General features: G+C 34.7%; 2 protein-coding genes across 2 annotated transcripts in view; both read left to right on the forward strand.

Moving 5' to 3' along the window:
- Positions 1 to 802: 802 nt before the first annotated feature.
- Positions 803 to 5,494, forward strand: LOC105111703 (probable pre-mRNA-splicing factor ATP-dependent RNA helicase). The gene is made up of 2 exons (XM_011007144.1): positions 803 to 4,027; positions 4,938 to 5,494. Exons 1-2 carry the CDS (start codon positions 918 to 920, stop codon positions 5,329 to 5,331), a joined length of 3,504 nt encoding a protein of 1,167 aa, XP_011005446.1. The 5' UTR covers positions 803 to 917; the 3' UTR covers positions 5,332 to 5,494.
- A 4,919-nt stretch (positions 5,495 to 10,413) lies between these two features.
- LOC105111718 (receptor-like protein 12) overlaps positions 10,414 to 22,450 on the forward strand; it is a gene marked incomplete at its 3' end in the record, with an annotated part of 28,811 nt that continues 16,774 nt past the window's right edge. Inside the window, exon 1 of the mRNA XM_011007164.1 lies at positions 10,414 to 11,062. Coding sequence (XP_011005466.1) covers positions 11,051 to 11,062 — 12 coding nt within the window. The remainder of the gene's footprint in view (positions 11,063 to 22,450) is intronic.

Genomic DNA, 22,450 nt, shown 5'->3' on the forward strand with positions numbered 1-22,450 from the left:
GTTATCGATTAAATTGGAGCAAAAGAGGGGTGCATAATCTGGAACAATAAATAAAGAATGCAATAATGCATGTAGAGTGGCTTTCAATACTCCTGGCAGGAGTAGATTGACCTCTTTAAAGAAAAAGTAATTAGACCATTTTCCTCAGCTTATGAGAGAACATTTCTCGATCTAGAACAAACTAGATAGCAAAGCCGAAGCCCCATAACTTCATGGCTATTTCCATTACCAGAAATATTTTCTTTTATAGAAAATGAAAACAAATGTAAAAATAAATAGCACCGTGAGATACATGTCATTCAACATCACTCATAATTTTTTTCTTATTTTAGTAATACCAATACAACTGATGATTTTTGGAAGATAGGTGCTGTATCATAGAAAAAAATTTCTTTTAAAATTCATTTTCCATTAAAAATATCAATAATTGATTTTTTTTATTTTAAAATCCAATAAGTTCTCTAACCTTTTTGCCAGCACCATCACATGGCACACACCTGCCCAAGAAATTAAAAAATATTTTAAAAAAGAAATTCCATAATCACTAAACATAGAAATTATCTGATATTTGTGAAAAAATAAGCAAATATGTGCTAAATAAATAGATAAAAAATAATCAATCCTCTCCTTTGGGCCAAAGCTCTAGGCTAGATTACAATTTATGGGCCTGCATTTGTAATATGGTTTGGGCTATCATTATCCAGGCTTATTTGGGTCTTTACTTTGCCTTTTGTTTATCCCTACCACAGCACTGCCTTCAGCCCTCGAACAAACATCATGTGTTTAAAAATAAATAAAATAAAGAATCAAATTCTCATCAGATGACGAAAATTAAAAAAAAAAAAAAACCCTAAAAAATCGAAAACCCTAAAATAAAAAAACTCCTCTCTACGATCCCCACATTTCAACTCTTTCTAATGGCAACCGCAGCAGAAATCGACGCCGGATTGAAGAAGCTCGAGTACCTCTCCCTCGTCTCCAAGGTCTGCAGCGAACTCGAAACTCACTTGGGGTTTGGAGATAAGATCTTAGCTGAGTTCATCACCGAGTTAGGTCGGAGCTGCGAAACAGTAGATGATTTCGATGCGAAGCTGAAGGAAAATGGAGCTGAAATGCCTGATTACTTTGTTCGGACATTGCTGACGATTATTCACGCGATTTTGCCGCCGAAAGCGGAGAAGGAGGGGAAGAAAGATAAGGAGAATGACGGGTCAGGTAAAGATTCTAAATTTAAAGCTCTCTCGATTAAAGATAGTAGAGACAGAGTGAAAGAAATTGATAGGGAATTGGAAATTGAAGCTGAAGAGAAAAGTAGGAGAGAGAATGAAGACAGGCATAGAGAAAGAGATAACGATGGTAGACGTAGAGAGAGAGATAGGAGAGAGAGAGATAGGGATAGAGAGAGAGAAAGAGATATGTATGATAGAGATGATAGGAGGAGAGATAGAGGAAGAAGGAGAGATGGGCATGATATAGAGGATGGTGAAGGTGAGAGGGAGAGAAGGAATGGGAGACATGGGTATGGTGGTGGTAATAGTAATGAGCCAGAATTGTATGGGGTTTATAAGGGGAGGGTGTCGAGGGTGATGGATACAGGTTGTTTTGTCCAGTTGAGTGATTTTAGGGGGAAGGAGGGTTTGGTTCATGTTTCACAGATTGCAACTAGGAGAGTTGGGAATGCAAAGGACGTGGTTAAGAGGGACCAGGAAGTTTATGTTAAGGTGATTTCAGTCTCGGGGAACAAGTTGAGTCTTTCGATGAGGGATGTTGATCAGAATAGTGGGAAAGATTTGCTTCCATTGAAGAAGAGGGATGATGAGGAGGATGGTTTTAGGAGCAATGCTTTGGGTTTGTCTAAGGAGGGGCCGGTGACAAGGACAGGGTTGTCAGGGATTAGGATTGTGGAGGAGGAGGATACTGGTCCATCACGGAGACCTTTAAAGAGAATGAGCTCGCCAGAGAAGTGGGAAGCAAAACAGTTGATTGCTTCGGGGGTTTTGAGTGTGCAAGAGTACCCCATGTATGATGAGGAAATAGATGGGTTGCTTTATCAAGAAGAGGGAGTTGAGGAAGAGCTTGAGATTGAGATGAATGAGGATGAGCCTGCATTTTTGCAAGGACAGACTAGGTATTCTGTTGATATGTCACCAGTTAAGATTTTTAAGAATCCTGAAGGTTCATTGAGTCGTGCAGCTGCTCTTCAGTCTGCACTTATAAAGGAGAGGAGAGAAGTAAGGGAGCAGCAGCAGAGGACTATGCTTGATTCAATACCAAAGGATCTTAATCGTCCTTGGGAAGACCCGATGCCCGAGACTGGCGAGAGGCATCTTGCTCAGGAGCTGCGTGGTGTTGGCTTATCTGCTTATGACATGCCTGAATGGAAGAAGGATGCATTTGGGAAAGCACTGACATTTGGGCAGCGATCCAAGTTGTCTATCCAGGAACAGAGGCAGAGCTTGCCAATTTACAAATTGAAAAAAGAGTTAATTCAGGCTGTCCATGACAATCAGGTTCTGGTGGTTATTGGTGAGACAGGTTCAGGTAAGACTACTCAGGTGACACAGTATCTCGCTGAGTCAGGTTATACCACTAGGGGTAAGATTGGATGTACTCAGCCTCGTAGGGTGGCTGCTATGTCTGTAGCCAAGAGGGTGGCTGAAGAGTTTGGCTGTCGTTTAGGTGAAGAAGTTGGCTATGCTATTCGTTTTGAGGATTGCACTGGACCAGATACTGTGATCAAGTATATGACAGATGGTATGCTGCTTAGGGAGATTCTGATTGATGAGAACCTGTCTCAGTACTCGGTGATAATGCTAGATGAAGCTCATGAGAGGACCATTCACACTGATGTCCTTTTCGGGTTGCTCAAGAAACTTGTGAAGAGAAGACCTGATCTTCGCTTGATTGTCACATCAGCCACACTGGATGCGGAGAAATTTTCAGGGTATTTCTTCAACTGTAACATATTCACGATTCCTGGGAGAACATTTCCTGTGGAGATATTGTACACCAAACAGCCAGAAAGTGACTACTTAGATGCATCTCTGATTACTGTCTTGCAAATCCACTTGACAGAACCTGAAGGTGACATACTTCTATTCTTGACAGGGCAGGAGGAGATTGATTTTGCATGTCAGTCTCTTTATGAGAGGATGAAAGGATTAGGAAAAAATGTTCCTGAATTGATCATATTGCCTGTTTATAGTGCTCTTCCTAGTGAAATGCAGTCAAGAATCTTTGATCCTGCCCCACCTGGGAAGAGGAAGGTGGTTGTGGCAACTAATATTGCTGAAGCCTCTTTGACGATTGATGGAATTTTTTATGTTATTGATCCTGGGTTTGCCAAGCAGAACGTGTATAATCCAAAGCAAGGGCTTGATTCTCTAGTTATAACACCTATTTCACAAGCATCTGCCAAGCAACGAGCTGGCCGTGCTGGGCGTACTGGGCCTGGAAAATGTTATCGTCTCTACACAGAAAGCGCATACCGCAATGAGATGTCTCCCACCTCAATTCCAGAAATCCAAAGAATTAATCTTGGATTCACTACGCTTACAATGAAGGCTATGGGAATTAATGACCTATTGTCTTTTGATTTTATGGATCCACCTTCACCGCAGGCCCTTATTTCTGCCATGGAACAGCTATACAGTCTTGGAGCTCTGGATGAGGAAGGACTTCTGACCAAACTAGGGAGGAAAATGGCAGAATTTCCTCTGGATCCACCATTGTCTAAAATGTTGCTGGCTAGTGTAGACCTCGGGTGCAGTGATGAGATTTTGACTATCATTGCCATGATCCAAACTGGTAACATCTTTTACAGACCTAGAGAAAAACAAGCTCAGGCTGATCAGAAGAGGGCCAAGTTTTTCCAGCCTGAGGGAGACCATCTGACTTTGCTTGCTGTATACGAGGCTTGGAAAGCCAAGAACTTTTCAGGACCTTGGTGTTTTGAGAACTTTGTCCAATCTCGATCGTTGAGGAGAGCACAGGATGTCAGAAAACAGCTTCTAAGCATCATGGATAAGTAAGATCTGCAACTTCCTTTGTTTCAGCTAATGTCTTTTTCATGATATTTTATCATCCTTGCTCAATGTTTTCTTTATTGATGCTTATCATTAGTTTTCTGAGACTTGTGCATGATTAAGAACAATGATATTTGGCCTTGGCTAATATGCTTGTCGTTGAGCATTGTAGAGTGCTATTAATATCCTTATTATCGTGAATTATGAGATGCTACTAGCATGCATGTCACTGAGCATTTTAGCATGAAAAGCCTGTTCATTGCATATCTGCTGTTGTGTTTGTCCTGATATACATGACTTGTTCTGCCTCTTTTTTTTAAAAAAAAAATGGTCAGGCTAGGATTGTATGCTTTGTATTATTATTATTATTATTATTATTATTTTTTGTGATTGTCATCAATTCAATTAGTATGCCTACACTTGTTCATGGGGCTGGCAGGAGGAACACACTATTAACTAACTGCCATTTGCCCAAGCCAAGTCAAGGCTCATTTAGCTGTAAAATTCTTGTGTTTTATAAGCAATGCTGTTAATTACTCTCCTAACCTGTTGAGATATGGTGAATTTGTCATCCCTCTAACCTGTGCTGTCGGTTGTTTTTGGTAAATAACTTTGCACCCCAATGCTCTCTTTCATTTTATTTGCTAACTTTTCACTCGATGGGTGTTCTTATGAAAATTTTTGTTTCTTGATCCTACCATGCATTTAACTGCAACAGTTATTGGCTCTGGTTATTTCCTACCTGACCCCCTTATGATACAATTATTCTTCCAGCAGTTTTATATTTAAAGTAAGGAAATGCTAATAGTAGATCTAGAAAACCCTCACCCTCACTTATAGAAAACCCTCACCTACAATGCAAACGTGTTTGTCTGCACGATTCTAACTCTTAACACTTTTGCTGGATTTCAGGTATAAACTAGATGTTGTTAGTGCTGGGAAGAATTTTACCAAGATAAGGAAAGCGATTACAGCTGGATTCTTTTTCCACGCAGCTAGAAAGGACCCACAGGAGGGTTATAGGACTTTGGTTGAGAACCAGCCAGTTTATATCCACCCCAGCAGTGCTCTTTTCCAGAGACAACCAGACTGGGTCATCTACCATGAGCTGGTAATGACTACAAAAGAGTATATGCGTGAGGTCACGGTAATAGATCCCAAATGGCTTGTGGAACTAGCTCCCAGGTTCTTTAAAGTATCAGATCCTACAAAAATGAGCAAGCGAAAGCGTCAAGAACGCATTGAACCTCTCTACGATAGATACCACGAACCTAATTCATGGCGTTTGAGTAAAAGGCGAGCATAATGTGTTTTGAGTTATTTATATCAACTAGTTTTCAATCTTAATTCATTTTTTCTTGCTACCAACATGAAGTTGTACATACTCTCTGTCTTGAAACTTGATAGTGTTTTGAAGAGATCCGGAAACATCTATATCCCTGAAAATAACAAGTGAGGTCTTCTTGACATAGATATGGCTATCACTTGTGCAACCATTGACAGTTATTTGGATCAATGTAAGATTGATTGTGGAAAGTAACTAGTTTATCTTGTAAAATCACTTGGTTTTTTTCTCCTTTTTTCCTTTTTTTTTTTTTTTTAATTCCTTTTCGTCTCTAAGAAAGCTCCATTCCTAATGCAACGATTCATGTGGTAAGCCAGATTTAGTTACATGGATTCTGCTGTGTTCGAAACCTGATAACTAGTTTCTGTTTGAACCCCAACAATCCCGAGTCCGAACCCGTTCATATGAAGCAAGAAACTTCAACGTTTTCCTCCTTACTATATGTGCTGAAATCTTTATATATCTGCTTAAACTATACGGCTAGGCTAGCAATTTGAAGTGCTTCGCAGATGGAAACAATAAATGCAATTAAAAAGAAAGTAACAAAGAGCGACAAGAAAAAACCAAGTAATAGATTCAGTTTCCATAGAAAATGAAATAAAAATGACAGAGATGGCTATAATGTCTCCACCCAGAACATAAGTTGATGCAGGAGAGAATGTCTATCATGAAAGGAATGCGAAAACGTGAGGGCCATTGACGACTTGAAGCTCTTAATAATTTCCACTCAGGAAGACTTGAAAGTCTTTTCCCAGAAGTATGGGGCACGCACAAGAAAATGTCGAAAGAAATTTGGAGAAACAGTAAATGGTTTTTGCGTATACATTGTATCCGTGGATTTTCTGTGAGGTTCAGGCTACAGACCACACTAGCCATTAAAATTTTTCTTCCAAAAAAAAATAAAAATTATACATGTAGGCTTTTTAATGTATTTTTATATAAAAAAGTATTTAAATGTAAATAAAAAACTCATACAAACATATAATTAAATAAATAGAGAAATATATAAATTAATAAATAAGAAAAAATTTATTAATCACATTTAAAAATAAAATCTGAAAAATCAAAAGTAAGGTATAAACCAAAACTTTTAATCTTACAAGATAATATATTTATATAATTGTGTTTACTGAACTTTTTATTAAAAATATTTTTTAATAAATCAGACAATATTCAAAATAAATACATATATTAAATTAATTAAAAACAAATACATTCAAATAATTATTTTTTAGAAAACAGTAATTGGTTTTTGCCTATGAGGCTAAGGCTATAAACCACATAATAAGATAAAAAAAACATCTAAACCATTAAAATTATTTTTTACACGTTACATCTTCTTAAACGCACTTATGACTTGAAAAGTCATTACCCAAATGTAAAGGGCGCGCACTCTCAGTAAATGTCCAAAGAAAATTAGAGAAACAGTAAATGGTTTTTGCCTACAAGGTTAGTAGACGTGTATATTTTGTCGTGCTATGTCCGAGGGTTGGACGAAATTATTTATAATTTATAAACTAATTAAATAGAAAAAAATAAAAATATTATAAATAATTTTTTGAAAAAAATTAAACAAAAATAAAAAAATAATTTTTTTCTATAATTACTAATAAGCTAAAGGAGATTTGCAGAACACGTAGCATCTTCTACTTTTCATCAACACTCAAATCAATATCCAAGACTATCTGTTCATTCTAGCTCCCTCAAGTTTTTAATCCTTTCTCTGCTTTGGTCAATAAATATTTTTTATTTACTTATTTTATTTTTCTGCTATGATGTTTAAATTAAACCACTACTTATAATACATGAGAGATACGACAAAAGAGTGATAAATAAAAAAATAAGTTTGAATTTTTTTTTTAATTTTCTCTCTTTCCTTTGTGTTTATGGAAGTATTATTAGTTACACTTTAAGTATTATAAAATAATAAAAAATAAGAGAAATTATATCCTTTTGACTTATACAATTAATGACTTAATTTTAAATTTTCTTATAGTGTTTTTGATATTATATTTAGGGAAGTTGTGAAGTGAATGGATTCAAAGTTAAATTTCCCACCAAATTCTCATTGCTCTCAATTATTATTTCGATACCCCCTTTGATATTTTTTTTTTATCAAATGTAAAAAAATTATAAATCAAATAAAAAAAAATAAAAAATAAACATATCAAAAAATATATAGATACGAACAGGAAAAAAAAAAAACATGCTTTCTTAGACACAAAAAAAGCTAGGGCAACAAACTCCCACATAGACCGAAAACAAACCTTAACAAAAGAACTAGAAACTAATCAAGCAGCATCTGCCCAGCTAGACTACATGAAGCAAGAAAAACTAACCCACAAACTAAAGAACTATAAATAATTTCCATTGAGGAATGCTGATCTTCTTAGATGTCAATGGAAATGACTAGGAAGCTGATGCATCTTCTTGAAAACATTCGATGACTTGAAAAGTTTTTGCCCTAAAGTATGGGGCCATATAATTCGAGATGTTTAGTAATTTAGTAGAGATTTTTTTTAAAAAAAATATTAAAATAATATATATTTTTTATTTTTAACAAATTATTTTTGATATTAACACATCAAAATAATTTGAAATAAAAAAATATTTTTGAAATACAAAAACAAATATATCCAAATAAAATTCTTTTAGGGAAACAGTAAATGGTTTTTGCCTAGTGTTTGGTATTGTATTTGCTGTTGTTATTGTGGTTTGAAAAAAATTATTTTATAAAAAGTACTTTTAGTTGAAGATTAGTTTAAAAAAAATATATGTTTGGTTAAAACTGTGGTTAAAATTGAAGTTGACCAAAAAGTAGTTTAATGTGTTTGGTTACGAATGCTTTTAAAATTGAGGTTATAAAATAATTTTAAAAAATATATATTAATATTGATGGTTTTTAATTTAAATATTATAGATTTAACTATTACCATTACATCATGAAATAAATAATACTTTATATAAAATATTTTTTTATTCCATTAAACTATCTATAATTTTATCAGGTATGAAATAAATCCAACAATAACTATATTTTTTACAAATTTTTTAAGAGTGCAACAACATCAAGTAAAATATAATCAGAAATAAAATTGGGATTGCAATCAAATTTTGCAAATACTACGTTATCAAGTGATCTTCGTCTAATTTATGTAGTGTCATTAAATAATATTTAATACTAGTTTTTTTAATAAAACACAATTAAAAATATATTTTTTTATTTTGTTGGGTCATACCAGGTTCATAGCTTTGAACCGAACTGATCCGACCAGAACAGTGGAGTCATGCTCCACTGTTCAAGGAATAAAGCCCATGAACAGTGGAGCATGCTCCAGTGTTCATACGTTTTATTCCTTACAAGAAGTTGTAAACCTATGCATTGCAAGTGGGTTCAACAAAGAAAAAATTGATTTTTTTATCTTACCAAATATTACTAATTGTAGCTGCGAGTAAACCATACCCACAACTACAATACAAAATACCTTTCTTTATAGTAATAGTTGTTTTTCAAAGTGTTTTTTGCTCGAAAATACATAAAAATAATTTTTTTTATTTTTTAAAATTATTTTTAACATAAGCACATCAAAAGGATATAAAAATATAAAAAATATTAATTTAAAACAAACAAAAAAAATATTTTTAAACACTTTTAAGACGAAAAAATAAATTGGAAAATGTAAACCACATAATAAGATAAATAAGACATTTAAACTATTGAAATTATTTTTTCCACGTGGCATCTTGTTAAAAACACTGTTGACTTGAAAAGTCTTTGCCCAAAAGTACGGGGCACACATAATTAGAGGATGTTTGATATAGTAGATTTTTTTTAATTCTTTTGTTTAGTAAAGTTTTAAAATAACATGTTTTTTTTTTTATTTTTAAAATTATTTTTGATATTACCATATCAAAATAATCTATAAATAAATAAATTTAATTTAAAATATTTTTTTAAAAACTACTTTTAAAACACAAAAACAAATAAATCCTATTTGTTTGTCATTAAAAAAGTTGAAAACAAATATTTACTTTGGAAACAGTAAATGGTTTTTGCCTAAGGTCATGTTTGATTCCCGAAAAGTGGTTTCTGGAAAATCACTTTCCAAACTTTCCTGTATTTGTTTATCATTAGAAAAGTTGATCAACGAAAAATACTTTCCAGTCAAAGAAAAATTTGGCTTGGTTTCTAGTAAAGTATTTTCCTGGAAAATTTGGACGGAAAACATTTTTTAGAATTTATAAAAAATTTAAAAATATCATATTATTTGCTGATTATATTAATTTTGGTCCTCAAACTTTTGATTGTTATATATATATATATATATATATATATATATTTTGTTTTGAATATTTATTTTTTAATTTCATCTCTTAAATTTAATTTTTATATTAACTTTGCTCCTCATTTTTATAATTGTTATTTGCTTTTCCCGTATTGTTTTTTCATTAAAAGTTTTAATCTATCAAATTTGATCTTCATTCTTTTGATTGTTACTTATTTTATTTGAAATAATTTATGAAATGTTAATTATTCTTATTTTAATTTCTTCATATTTCATTTTTTTTTATTTTTTAGATTTGATCTCTATTATTTTGATTATTATTTATTTTATTTAAGTTAATTTAATAAATTATATTTTTTTAATTTCATTATCATTCAACTTTTTAATTTGTAAGATTTGTTTTTCATTATTTTAATAAATTTGAGAAAAATAAAATATTAATAAGTTATTTCCAGTTCATTTTCTATGATATAATCAAATACTAGAAAATATTTTTCATCTTATTTTTCATTACATTATCAAATATCATAAAATAATTTATTTTTCTGAATTTTTTTTTAAAACTCCTTTTTAATAAATAAACGAAGTGAATGTGATTTTTTTCAAATAGCGGTCCTCTCTCTCTTTCTTTTACATATTCTTCTAATTCCCTAGCTGTCATTGATGTCTCTCAAAACTATCTTGCTTCTTCAACATTCAATTGGTTGTCCAACTTCAGTAACAGCCTTGTGGATCTTAATCTTAGGTGGGCTACCAGTTCTGTAAACCTTAATCGACTTTCTTGTCTTCTCTTGAATATCTTGACCTGAGTGGCAATAACCTTAGTCAGACTATTGACTGGCTGCAGGTGCTTTACAATCTCCCTCGCTTACATGAATTGAGGTTAAGTTCTTGTAGTCTTTCAATTATCGGTCCTACATCTCCTTCTCTTGTAAACTCCTCTGAATCTCTTGCTGTCGTTGATTTCTCTGATAACCAGCTTACATCTTCAATAATTTATTGGTTGGCCAACTTTAGTAACAGCCTTGTTGATCTTCACCTCTCAAATAACCAATTACAAGGCTCTCAATTCCAGAAGCTTTCGCAAACATGATTTCTCTTGGGACTCTTGATCTATCCTCTAACCAATTACAAGGTTCAATTTCAGATGCTTTCACAAACATGACTTCTCTTAGAGCTCTTGATCTATCCTCTAACCAATTACAAGGCGATTTGAGTTCATTTGGGCGTATGTGCAGTTTAAATGCACTGTATATAAGAAAAAACAATCTCACTGGAGAGCTGTCTAGTTGTTTCAAGACTCGCATGGATGCGTGGAGAAATCACTGGAGATTCTAAAACTAGACGAAAATCAGCTTCATGGTTCAGTGCCTGACATCACAAGATTCACTTCCATGACAGAGCTGGATCTCTCTCGGAATCAACTGAATGGATCTTTACCGAAACGATTTAGTCAACGTTCGGAACTTGTTTTCTTGTACTTGAATGACAACCAACTCACTGGATCGCTTACGGATGTTACGATGCTTTCATCATTGAGAGAGTTGGTGATTGCTAACAATCGCTTAGATGTGAATGTTTCTGAAAGTATTGGAAGCCTTTCTCAGCTCGAGGAATTGCATGTTGGATGGAATTCCCTGCAAGGTGTGATGTCTAAAGCTCACTTTTCAAATCTCTCCAAATTAACGGTATTGGATTTAACTGATAACTCCCTAGCATTGAAATTTGAGTCTAACTGGGCCCCTTCTTTCCAATTGTTAGGTATATTTCTTTCATCTTGTAATTTGGGTCCTCCCTCAATGGCTGCGAAATCAAAATAATTTCGTGAAGCTGCATATCTCGAACATGAGAATTTCAGATACAATCCCTAATTGGTTTTGGAACTTGTCCAATTCCAACTTGGAATACTTAGACCTTTCTCACAACAAGATTAGTGGAATTTTGCCAGATTTCTCATCAAAATATTCCAATCTCCGACACATAGATTTGAGTTCCAACCAGTTTGAGGGTCCATTACCACTTTTTTCATCAAATACCGCATCAACCTTGTATCTCTCTAGCAATAAGTTTTCAGGTCCAGCTTCTTTTCTATGTAATATTGGAAGTGATATCTTCAGTGTCCTTGACCTCCCAAATAACCTGTTGACGGGATGGATTCCTGATTGTTTAATGAATTTCACAAGTCTAGGTATTCTGAATTTGGCCAGCAACAACTTTTCACGTAAAATTCCCAGCTCCATTGGATCAATGTTCAATCTTGAAACATTGAGTTTGCACAATAACAACTTTGTTGGAGAACTACCATTGTCTTTAAGGAATTGTAATTATTTTGTATTTTTAGTCCTGAGTACAAATAAGTTGCAAGGAGAAATACCAGAATGGATAGGAGAAAGCATGCCATCCCTGAAAGTCCTTTCTCTACAGTCTAACGGCTTCAATGGAAGCATACCGCAAAATCTGTCTCCTATCAAATATTCTGATCTTGGAACTATCTCTAAACAACATCTCAGGAATCATTCCATAGTGCCTCAATAACCTCACTTCCATGGTTCAAAAAACAGAGTCACGATTTCTCAATGGGAATAATGCTATTATCAGTGTATCACACCGCTCTGGTACATATCATAACAAGATCAGGGTTGAATGGAAAGGAAGAGAGGATGACTACGAAAGCACACTAGGACTTTTGAGGATCATTAATCTTGCAAGAAATAAATTAATAGGTGAAATTCCAGAAGAAATAACAGGAGTCTTACAGTTGCTTGGACTGAACTTATCGGGAAATAATTTGACTGGTGCTATCCCTCAAAAGATTGGGCAGTTGAAACAGTTAGAATCACTTGATTTGTCAGGAAGCTAATTATCAGGAGTAATTCCTATCACGATGGCTGATCTAAATTTTCTGGATTACTTGAACCTCTCTAACAATCACTTGTCGGGGAGTGAAAGAGTTTGAATTAAAAATAGTGAAACAATAAATAAGATTTCCAAATTTTAATTTGAACAGTGGCTATTTTTACTATTTTATTAGCAAGAAATTTGACGAAAATGTTTCTTGTAGTTGCTAGAGTTTGAGGTGTGTTTGAAAAACAAGAGAATAGGACAAGCTATTATTATTGCAGAATATTGATACTGCACTTTTTTATTAAGAATGAATTAAAATAGAATTGCTTAATTGTTGATAGCAATCTCATACATATTTATAGGAGCAAATTACAACTGAAAAAGCTAAAATAAAACCATGATATGTTAACAAACTAACATATTAACAAATTTCTAATGACTAGGACAAGCTATTATTATTGCAGGAAAATGTAAACCAAAAACAGGATCTTTGACCGTAGCATCTTGAAGCAAACTTCAACACTTCTTGCTTTAAGAAGTGCAAACTCCTAACATTTTTCTTAGATACTCAAACCTATTTACTGGAAGTAGTTTGGTAAATAAGTCAACAAGTTGATCTTTAGACTTGTAATAAATTAACTTAATATCACCATTTTTCTACACCTCCCATGAAAAATAAAGCTTGATGTTGAAGTGTTTAGTCTTCCCATGAAATACTGGATTATGAGAGATTGCAATAGTAGTTTGATTGTCTACTTAAATCTCTGTTGGTTCTCTTTTCTCCATTTACAAATCACTTAAGATTTTTTCAAGCCATAGATCCTGGTTTACTGTTGCTGTGGTTGCAATAAATTCTGCTTCAGCCATGGATTGTGCTACAATCTCCTGCTTCTTTGAACACCAAGAGAAACTCCAGAACCAAGATTAAAACAATATTTTGAAGTGCTTCTCATAGTATTAAGGGAACCAGCCTAGTCACTATCTGAAAATCCATATAACTTGAAGCCTTAACACTTATCAAATTTGACCCCATAGCTGACAGTCCCTTTAGCATACCTTAATATTCTCTTTGCTGCTCTTAAATGTAATTCACTAGCACCATGCATAAAATGAGATAAGAGACTTATAACAAATAGAATATCAGGCCTTGTTGTTGTAAGATATATTAAGCATCCAATCATGCTTCTAAAATATCCTTCATAAACTTTATCTGTCCCATCATTCTTGCTTAGCTTTTCCTTTTGGTTCATTGGTGTGCTGGTTGCTTTGCACTTTTTCATCTGAAATTTCTTCAATATTTTCTTTGCATATTTCTTTTGGCATATGAAGACTTCATTCTGGCGTAGCTTGACCTCCATTCCAAGAAAACAAGTCATAAGACCAAGATCGGTCATTTCAAACACATTCATCATTTCTTGTTTGAATCCTTCGACCAGTAATTCATTACTTCCTATCACCAAAAGGTCATCAATATAAAGAGATAATATAAGAACATCATTGTCCTTTAGTTTGACATACAAAGTGTCCTTGGATAAACTTTTTACAAAGCCTAAATTTAGCAAATGGTCATAAATCCAGCTGTACCAAGCTCTAGGAGCTTGCTTCAGCCCAAGCCCATAGAAAGCCTTCTACAAAAGGTAGACCTTGTTAATTTGAGTTGGGTTTCTGTAGAATTCAGTTGTTTTTTCTTATTGCAAAAACAAGGGATATATACATCACAATGTACAGCCTTCCTAGTTGTATTTGGAAAGGAAACAATTACGATCCCATGACAATCAGGATTTACATAAATAGAAGATAAACGTGACTATTACAGCTATAATTTCCTATTGTCTCTCGGTTTGTACAGCTCATGCCAACACTCCTCCTCAAGTTGGTGTACAAATGTCTTTGTACAAATGTCAAGTGAGCTGTGAAAGTTTTTGTTTGAGACGACTTTTGTAAGCATGTTCGCAAGTTGATCCTCTGATCTAACGAACAGAAAGCGAATTACCTTTTCTTCAAGATTCTGTTTAATAAAATACCGGTCTATTTCAAAATGCTTTGTTCTGTCATGTTGGATTGGGTTCTGAGATATTTCTATCGCTGCTTTATTATCGCAATATAAATTCATTTCTGAATTGGGTGCAAAGCCAATTTTTGAGAGTAGGCGTCTGAGCCACAAAAGCTCACAAAGCCCCTTTGCCATACCTCTAAACTCGGCTTCCGCACTTGATAGAGATACCACCTTTTGTTTCTTACTCCTCCACGTAACCAAGTTGCCTCCGATGAATGTGAAGTATCTTGATGTGGATTTTCTGTCGACCAAGTTTCCTGTCTAGTCTGCATCTGTATAGTCTTCAACATATAGGTGATCATTCTTAGAGAACATAATCCCCTTTCCCGGAGCTGATTTCAAGTATCGAAGAATTCGAACAACCACATCCATGTTATCTTTACTAGGGCAATGCATAAATTGACTGACCACGCTCACCGCGTATGAAATATCTAAACGAGTATGAAATAAATAAATTAGCTTACCCACCAGTTGTTGATACCTCTCTTTGTTGGTTGGGGTTTGATCAAGATACTCCCCAAGTTTCTAATTCTGAATTGTTGGAGTATTCGCTGGCTTGCAGTCGAGCATTCCAACTTTGGCTAGTAGATCAAGTACATACTTTCATTGTGATAGAAAGATGCCTTGCTTTGATCTAGCCACTTCTATTCCAAGAAAATATTTGAGTCCACCCAAGTTCTTCATTTCAAATTCCATGGCCAAATGTTTCTCCAGTCTATAAATTTCTTTTGAATCATCTCCTGTGATTATCATGTCATCGACATAGATTATCAAGACATTTATTTTTCCTTGTCGTCATTTTAGAAAGAGAGTATGATCTGAGTTGCTTTGTTGAAAACCATACTTTCTCATAGCTATGCTAAAGCGACCAAACCATGCACGCGATGATTGTTTCAGTCCATCAATGCCTTTTGTAACCTCCAGACAATTCCTGTGAAGGATGACATATAGCCTGGTGGGATATCCATATATACTTCTTCTTTAAGATCTCTGTGAAGAAAGGCGTTCTTCACGTCAAATTGGTTTAGGAGCCAATCTAGATTTGCAGCCACAAATAACAACACCCTCACGGTATTTAGCTTCGCTACCAAAGAAAATGTCTCCTGATAGTCTATGCTGTATGTCTGAGTATATCCCTTAGCCACTAACGTTGCCTTGTATCTTTCAATGGATCCATCTGCTTTGTGTTTAATTGAGAATACCCACTTACACCCCACTGTTTTTTTTTCCAACCGGCGGTGGGACAAGATCCCAAGTTCTATTCCGATTCAAAGCTTCCATTTCCTCCTGTATTGCTACTGACTATTTGTGATCTGCTAAGGCTTCATGGACTCCGCAAGGAATATGATCTGAAGACAGCTTTTGCACAAATTTTATAAGAGGATCAGACCAGCCGTTTGTTGTCATATGATTAGAAATTGGGTACTTGGATTTCTTCCCTGCTTCTTCAGGAGAGTAGCGAGTTGGAGCTTTGCCACGGTTACTCCTGAAAGGTAAGTGATAACCAGTTGCAATATCCAAAACATTGCTGGAAGGTGATGCAGAAGGTCTTACCTCAGGAATATTCTCAGGAGAAGGATTGTCACTATCGGGTACTTCCAAAAGAGGGGTTCTTCTACTAGGAGATTCATCGTCAGAGTTAATAACCATGATGTCTTCATGCAGGCCATTATCTGCCACTGGTGATGGTGTTCCCGTTACTGCTTCTTCCTCTATATGTCTAGCAGCATCCACTGTCACCATATTTTCATCCATTTGTGTAACAGCTGCTTCTGTCTCCTCCTGTGATTGCGCCACTGTCACCACGGTAGGGGCTATTGTCAGTACTGTTTCTTCAATTTGTCCCGTCCACCACTTCTGCTCTTCATCCCAAGTCTCCCTCTGAAGAGAAGAAGCTGATATATGTGATGAATAAAACTTTTCTGATTCTACAAATGGGACATCCATTGTTATATACACCCGATTTTTATTCGGGTCATAGCAGCGATACCCTTTCTTGTTGGTACCATACCCAAAAAATATGCACCGAACGACACACGGTTCCAACATGGTCCTTTGATTTTTATGCAAATGAACAAAGGCAACACATCCAAATATACGTGGCTTAATGAGTAGTAAAGATGGTAGAGTGACATGTTTTGACAAAAACTGTAATGGGGTGTTGAAATCCAAAACCTTAGAGGGCATACGGTTCATTAGATACACAGCCGAAGCAACAACGTCATCCCAATGACGGCCGGGTGTATTTGATCCAATCAACAAGGCTCATGCAGTTTCTAAGATGTGTCGATTCTTCCTTTCTGTTACTCTATTTTGTTGTGGTGTCTAACTACACGATGTCTCATGGAGGAGACCAATTCTTTGGAAATATTCATGAAAATCACGATTCATATACTCTCTCCTATTGTCCGCCCGAAGAATACGGACCTTTGCCGAATATTGGTTCTGAATCATAGCATGAAATGCTCAAAATACATCAAATACTTCATCTTTGTATTTCAACAAGTATAGCCACGTCATCCGCGTACAATCATCTACAAAAGTTACAAACCATCGTATACTCAAGATAGTTGTAATAGGGGAAGGTCCCAAACATCAGAGTGAATTAGAATAAATAGAATATCACTTTTATTCATGCTAGTTGGAAAAGGTACGCGGTGACTTTTGGCCAATATGCATGTTTCACATCTAAAATTTGAGTAACTCAAAGTTGAAAATAACTGCGGAAATAAATGTTTCATGTAGCTAAATGAAGGGTGCCCCAACCGAGCATGCCATAACCAAATCTATTCTTCACGTGCGCTAGATGTGCGACTCATGGTATTGACTTTGCCGAAACTGAAGTCGTCCATGTAGTATAACCCCTCTCTCTTAGTACCACGCTCAATAATCTCTTTTGTGAGAATACCCTGGAAAAGACAAAATGTTGGATACATTAGCACTAAGCAATTGAGTTCTTCAGTGACTTGTCCCACTGATAATAATTTACTGGAAAGAGAGGGTACTAAAAGAGTGTTAGCCAATGAGATTGAAGATGATATATCTACGGTTCCAGGTTCCAGTTCCTGTAACTGGATACATAACCCCATTGGCATTGAATATATTATTTCACCTTGGCTCTTTAATTTCCACAAAATAATTTTGACAAAACGTCATATGATCAGTAGCTCCTGAATCCACTATCCAGTCTTCATTCTTGCCTGCGTTAGACACAAGTAAGGCACTGCTGTCATTACTGGAATTGTTACCTGGATTACCAAGGGGGCTGTCATGTCCTCCTTTGATTCAACAAATGGGATGAGTGAAAGAGTGGCTTCTGGATTTATAAGGGCTGAGTTAACCATGGCTGCTCTTCTAGTTCCACCAGCAGCTTCTTTTTGTTTTCGTGCCTTGAGTTCTGTCCACCATTCGGGGTAGCCATGTATTTTAAAACATGTCTCACGAGTGTGTTTCAAGTTCCCACAGTGAGAGCATATATTGTTTTCTCCTTCCACATGGCCCTTAGTTTTTGCAAGATTAAATTTCCCCCATGTGAAGAGGAGTTTCCAGTCTTGGCTACCTGCAATGTAAATTTGTTTTGTGAACCAGTTCTCATACCTCTAGAGATCATTGCAGCAGCATCTGGAATATTTCCTCTGTTGGACAGCATCACGGTCTGCCTTATGTCTTCCCTCCGGTCATGGGCATATGCCTGTTCTACAGTTGGAAATGGTTTCAGTTGCAACACATCACTCCTAATGTTATCAAGCCTGTCATCTAATCCATCGAGAAAGGTGTACACCCGATCCTCTTGCAAGAGAGTATTGTATTTTTGTATATCATGAACACAATTCATCAGGTTTGGACGACGAAAGTCAATCTCCCTCAATAAGCCTTGGAGATCATTGTAGTATTTTTCAATTAGTTCCCCTGATTGTTTCATTCTATTTACTCGCCTCTTTAGATCATACACTTGAGATGAATCAGTCCCATCAAAGTAAGTTACAGCAATTCAATCCCATACCTGTTTAGCTGTAGGGAATCGAATGAAGTTGCTGACCAAGGATGGGTTCATTGAGCCAATTAACCATCCTTTTACCACTGAGTTTTTTGTCCTCCACCTCCTAAACGAAGGGTCATTCAGTTCTGGTTGTGGAAGATCACCATTTATATATCCCAACTTGTCTTTTCTTGAGATGAACATCTCAACAATTTAGGACCATAAAGCATAATTGGTACCATCGAGTTTGATACCAATCTGTGTTGCAGTAATATCATGCATTACTGTTGGAGTTTGTGTTTGATTCTGGTTTATAGCTTAAGTCATTCTTGCCATAAGGTCTTCAAGATTTGCAGCCGTATTTGGTTGCTCTAGTTCTGCCGATGCTGCTTCCATTCCTTCTATTTCCTCCATTATCGTATGTTGCTATTGGTTCTAGCAACTTTCGTTGTAGCAATAGATCAATTTAAGGATCTATGCTCTGATACCATGTTAATTTGAGTTGGGTTTCTGCAGAATTCAGTTGTTTTTCTTATTGCAGAAACAGGGGATATATAGATCACAATGTACAGCCTTTCTAGTTGTATTTGGAAAGGAAACAATTACGATCCCAAGACAATCAGGATTTACATAAATAGAAGATAAACGTGACTATTACAGCTATAATTTCCTATTGTCTCTTGGTTTGTACAACTCATGCAAACAGACCTTATCCTCTGCTACTTGAATCACAAATTCATTAGGCTATGATTAGTACTTAAAAGTGTATTTTTATCATGGTTTTGTATCATTATTTTGCACTTAAAGTATCAATAACTACTTAACTAAAGCATGTTTTATAATAATATATCTAATAATATAAGATACCTTTAATTTGTGATAAATGTTCATTTTAAATGCAGGCCTATTACATAAATGAAAGGATTGATTGATAACTTTAAGAACTTAAATTGCAAGGGCAAAGAGATGATCAAAATTAGAAAAGAGATGTCTGTGCAATCCAAACCGGAACACTGTTTAGTAATTACGTCATATCTGGAGCTATAGATCTCAGATTTAGATTTACTTTATATGGATGAAAAGGTAAGACATAGGCCTACAACTTTCATATGGAGTCCAAGATCTTAAAAGGTTATTTTCAAGTCCAAATTATAGCAACAACAAAGAAGCCCAAACCTGTCCTCTAGCCCGAACACTGTTCCATATTTTGGCCATATCTGGAGTTTTAGAAGTCCAAATGAACTGAATGTTTTACACAAGAAAGCTGAGACAATTGCCTACAACTTTCATGTTTTCGAGTGACTCCAATTTTAAAGTTATCAATGACGTTTTGGGTAGACAAGAGAAGATAAGGATTGTCACCAAGTCAAGAGTTGGCCACCCACTCATCAATTAGTCATCAAATCAATAGTTCCCAATTTTGGCCTATAAAAGGAGGCATTTGCCATGCATTTAGGCATCTTGGTCTCCAGATCAAGATCATGCTTTTGCTTTCTCTCTTTGTATTTTTTGTAATGTTTATGCTTTGCTTTCATTAATATCAAGTTTATGCCTTTCATTTACTTAACTAACTTTTATCTTATTTATGTTCTTATTTTGTTTATTTATTTTTCTTTCTTTCATTATGTCTAGCTAAGTTTATTATGTCAAGGTGAAAAGGTTACACTAATGGTGTAGGAATAAGTATAATGTAAACTCAATATGGACTTTAATGTTTGATACTAACATGTTTTGTATTTGTTATCTTGTTCACCTTTAATACTTTGCTTGTTAAATGACTTATCTTGATTTATGTTGTATAACACTTGGTACAACAAATACTTGGCACTTTCATAGTCCATACTGTATGGTATAACTGACACCTGAGCTATGAAAATAACTTGATTTGTTGTTAACATAAGTTATAATCATTAATGCTTGACGAGATTTACAAGTATTAGCATTAATTGAATAAGATGACTAATGTAATCATGTTAACAATCTATAATCTGATTGGAACCTCCTTTGTGTGTGGTTTCCAATTGAATAATAAGAGTTTATACTATACTTGTTTGACATACCATTAGTGAATCCTATAACCTTGACACTGTTATTATCATTATTTAATCCTTACATCAACATTACATCTCAAAGTTCTCATCATCTTCTTCTTCTTCTCCTTCTTTTTCTTTATTATTATTATTATTATTATTATTATTATTATTGTTACTACTACTACTACTACTACTACTACTACTATTATTATTATTATTATTATTATTATTATTGTTATTGTTATTGTTATTGTTATTATTACTATTATTATTGTTGTTGTTATTGTATTATTGTTATTGTATTATTGTTATTTATAATTTGTACAATTAACCTCCTTGTGGTTCGACCCCGGTCTTGCTGAGTTATTTATTACTTCGACACTCCTGCATTTGGGAGAAGATATTAATCTTTTGGTCGTGTCAGGTTACTCCATATATATTTCTTCTTGTAAAACTTCATTTAAGAAGGTTGATTTTACATCTAACTGAAACACTTTTCAACCCTTCTGTGCTGAGATTGCTAGTAGCAATATGATTGCGTCCAGTCTAGCAATAGGTGCAAATGTGTCAGAATAATCAACACAAAAAATCTGAGCATATCCTTTAACAACAAGCCTGACCTTGTGTTTATTGATGAAGTTATCTGTATTTAACTTCATTCGATATATCCACTTCACTCCTATAACTTTTCTGCCTTCAGGTTTGTCCACTAATGTCTAGGTATTGTTTTTCTGAATCATTGACAACTCCTCCTCCATGGCCTTCTTCCATTTGCTGTCTTTGAGTGCCTCTTCATATCTAGTAGGTTCATAAAATGCAATGTTGCATCTTTGATAGATGTTTGACAGCAGCCTTGTGCCTCTAACTGGAGGATCATCTTCTTGTTCATTTTGCCACGAGGAGTTATTTGATCTTCAGAAGGAGTGCTTTGTTGAAGGTTCTTCTAGTCCCATTTCTCATCTTCATTGAAGTGTACATCCCTTGTAACTAATATCTTTTTTGTTTGTAGATGATACACTTTGTATGCTTTGGAGATTAAGTTGTATCCCACAAATATGCTTGGAAGTGCTTTCTTATCAAGCTTGTCACGCTCAACCTGAGAATATGGACCAAGGTTGTCAAAAACTCATTTTTAACATAGCATGGAAAATACAAAATAAATTTGAATCGTAAAAACGGATCGTAAAATCGTAAGGAAATTTTTTTAAATGAAGAATAGTGCATAAAATTTAAGAAACATATTCTTTCAAGAAACATATATCATCAAGATAATGAAAAGCAATTAGCTAAGAGCAACTCTGCAATAGTAAGTCAAACCGGTGAATCCCTGTATTTATTGGTTAATTATGATAAGATCTCCCATATTTATTCATGTCTTCTTGATCTCGATCAATTATTTATTGACAGTGCTTTGAAACAATATGGAGTATAGACGGTGCTTTGAAATCTGTAGGCTGGTGTGGGTGTGACAGGGTGTGTTGTGTTGGTGTTGCAGCAAAAAAAGAAGGAAGGCAATACTGAAACAACATATTTATATATAAATCATTTTCTATGCATTCACAGCCAACCAACCTCTGCAAATTGTAATTGTACCACTGATTAGGATGATCATGAGATTGGAGAATTATTTCAATGCAGTCTAAAATTCAATTAACTTTTGACAATGCTTCTTTAATCTATTGGCTGTTAAGCTAAATATAAATATATTTAGACGTATAAAACACAAATAAAATCAAAGGAAGACCATTTACAGACCATGTCTTCAATTGATTTTATTATGCAACTGTCAAGATGCTGATGACAGTAGAGATTTTTTAATTTTTGCATTATAATTAACTTATGTTTTACCTTTCCTTTTCTTTTTATGGCTTTTCAAATCTTC

This window comes from Populus euphratica, unplaced genomic scaffold (genome assembly GCF_000495115.2).
Source record: "Populus euphratica unplaced genomic scaffold, PopEup_1.0 scaffold306.1, whole genome shotgun sequence".
NCBI classification, from domain to species: Eukaryota; Viridiplantae; Streptophyta; class Magnoliopsida; order Malpighiales; family Salicaceae; genus Populus; species Populus euphratica.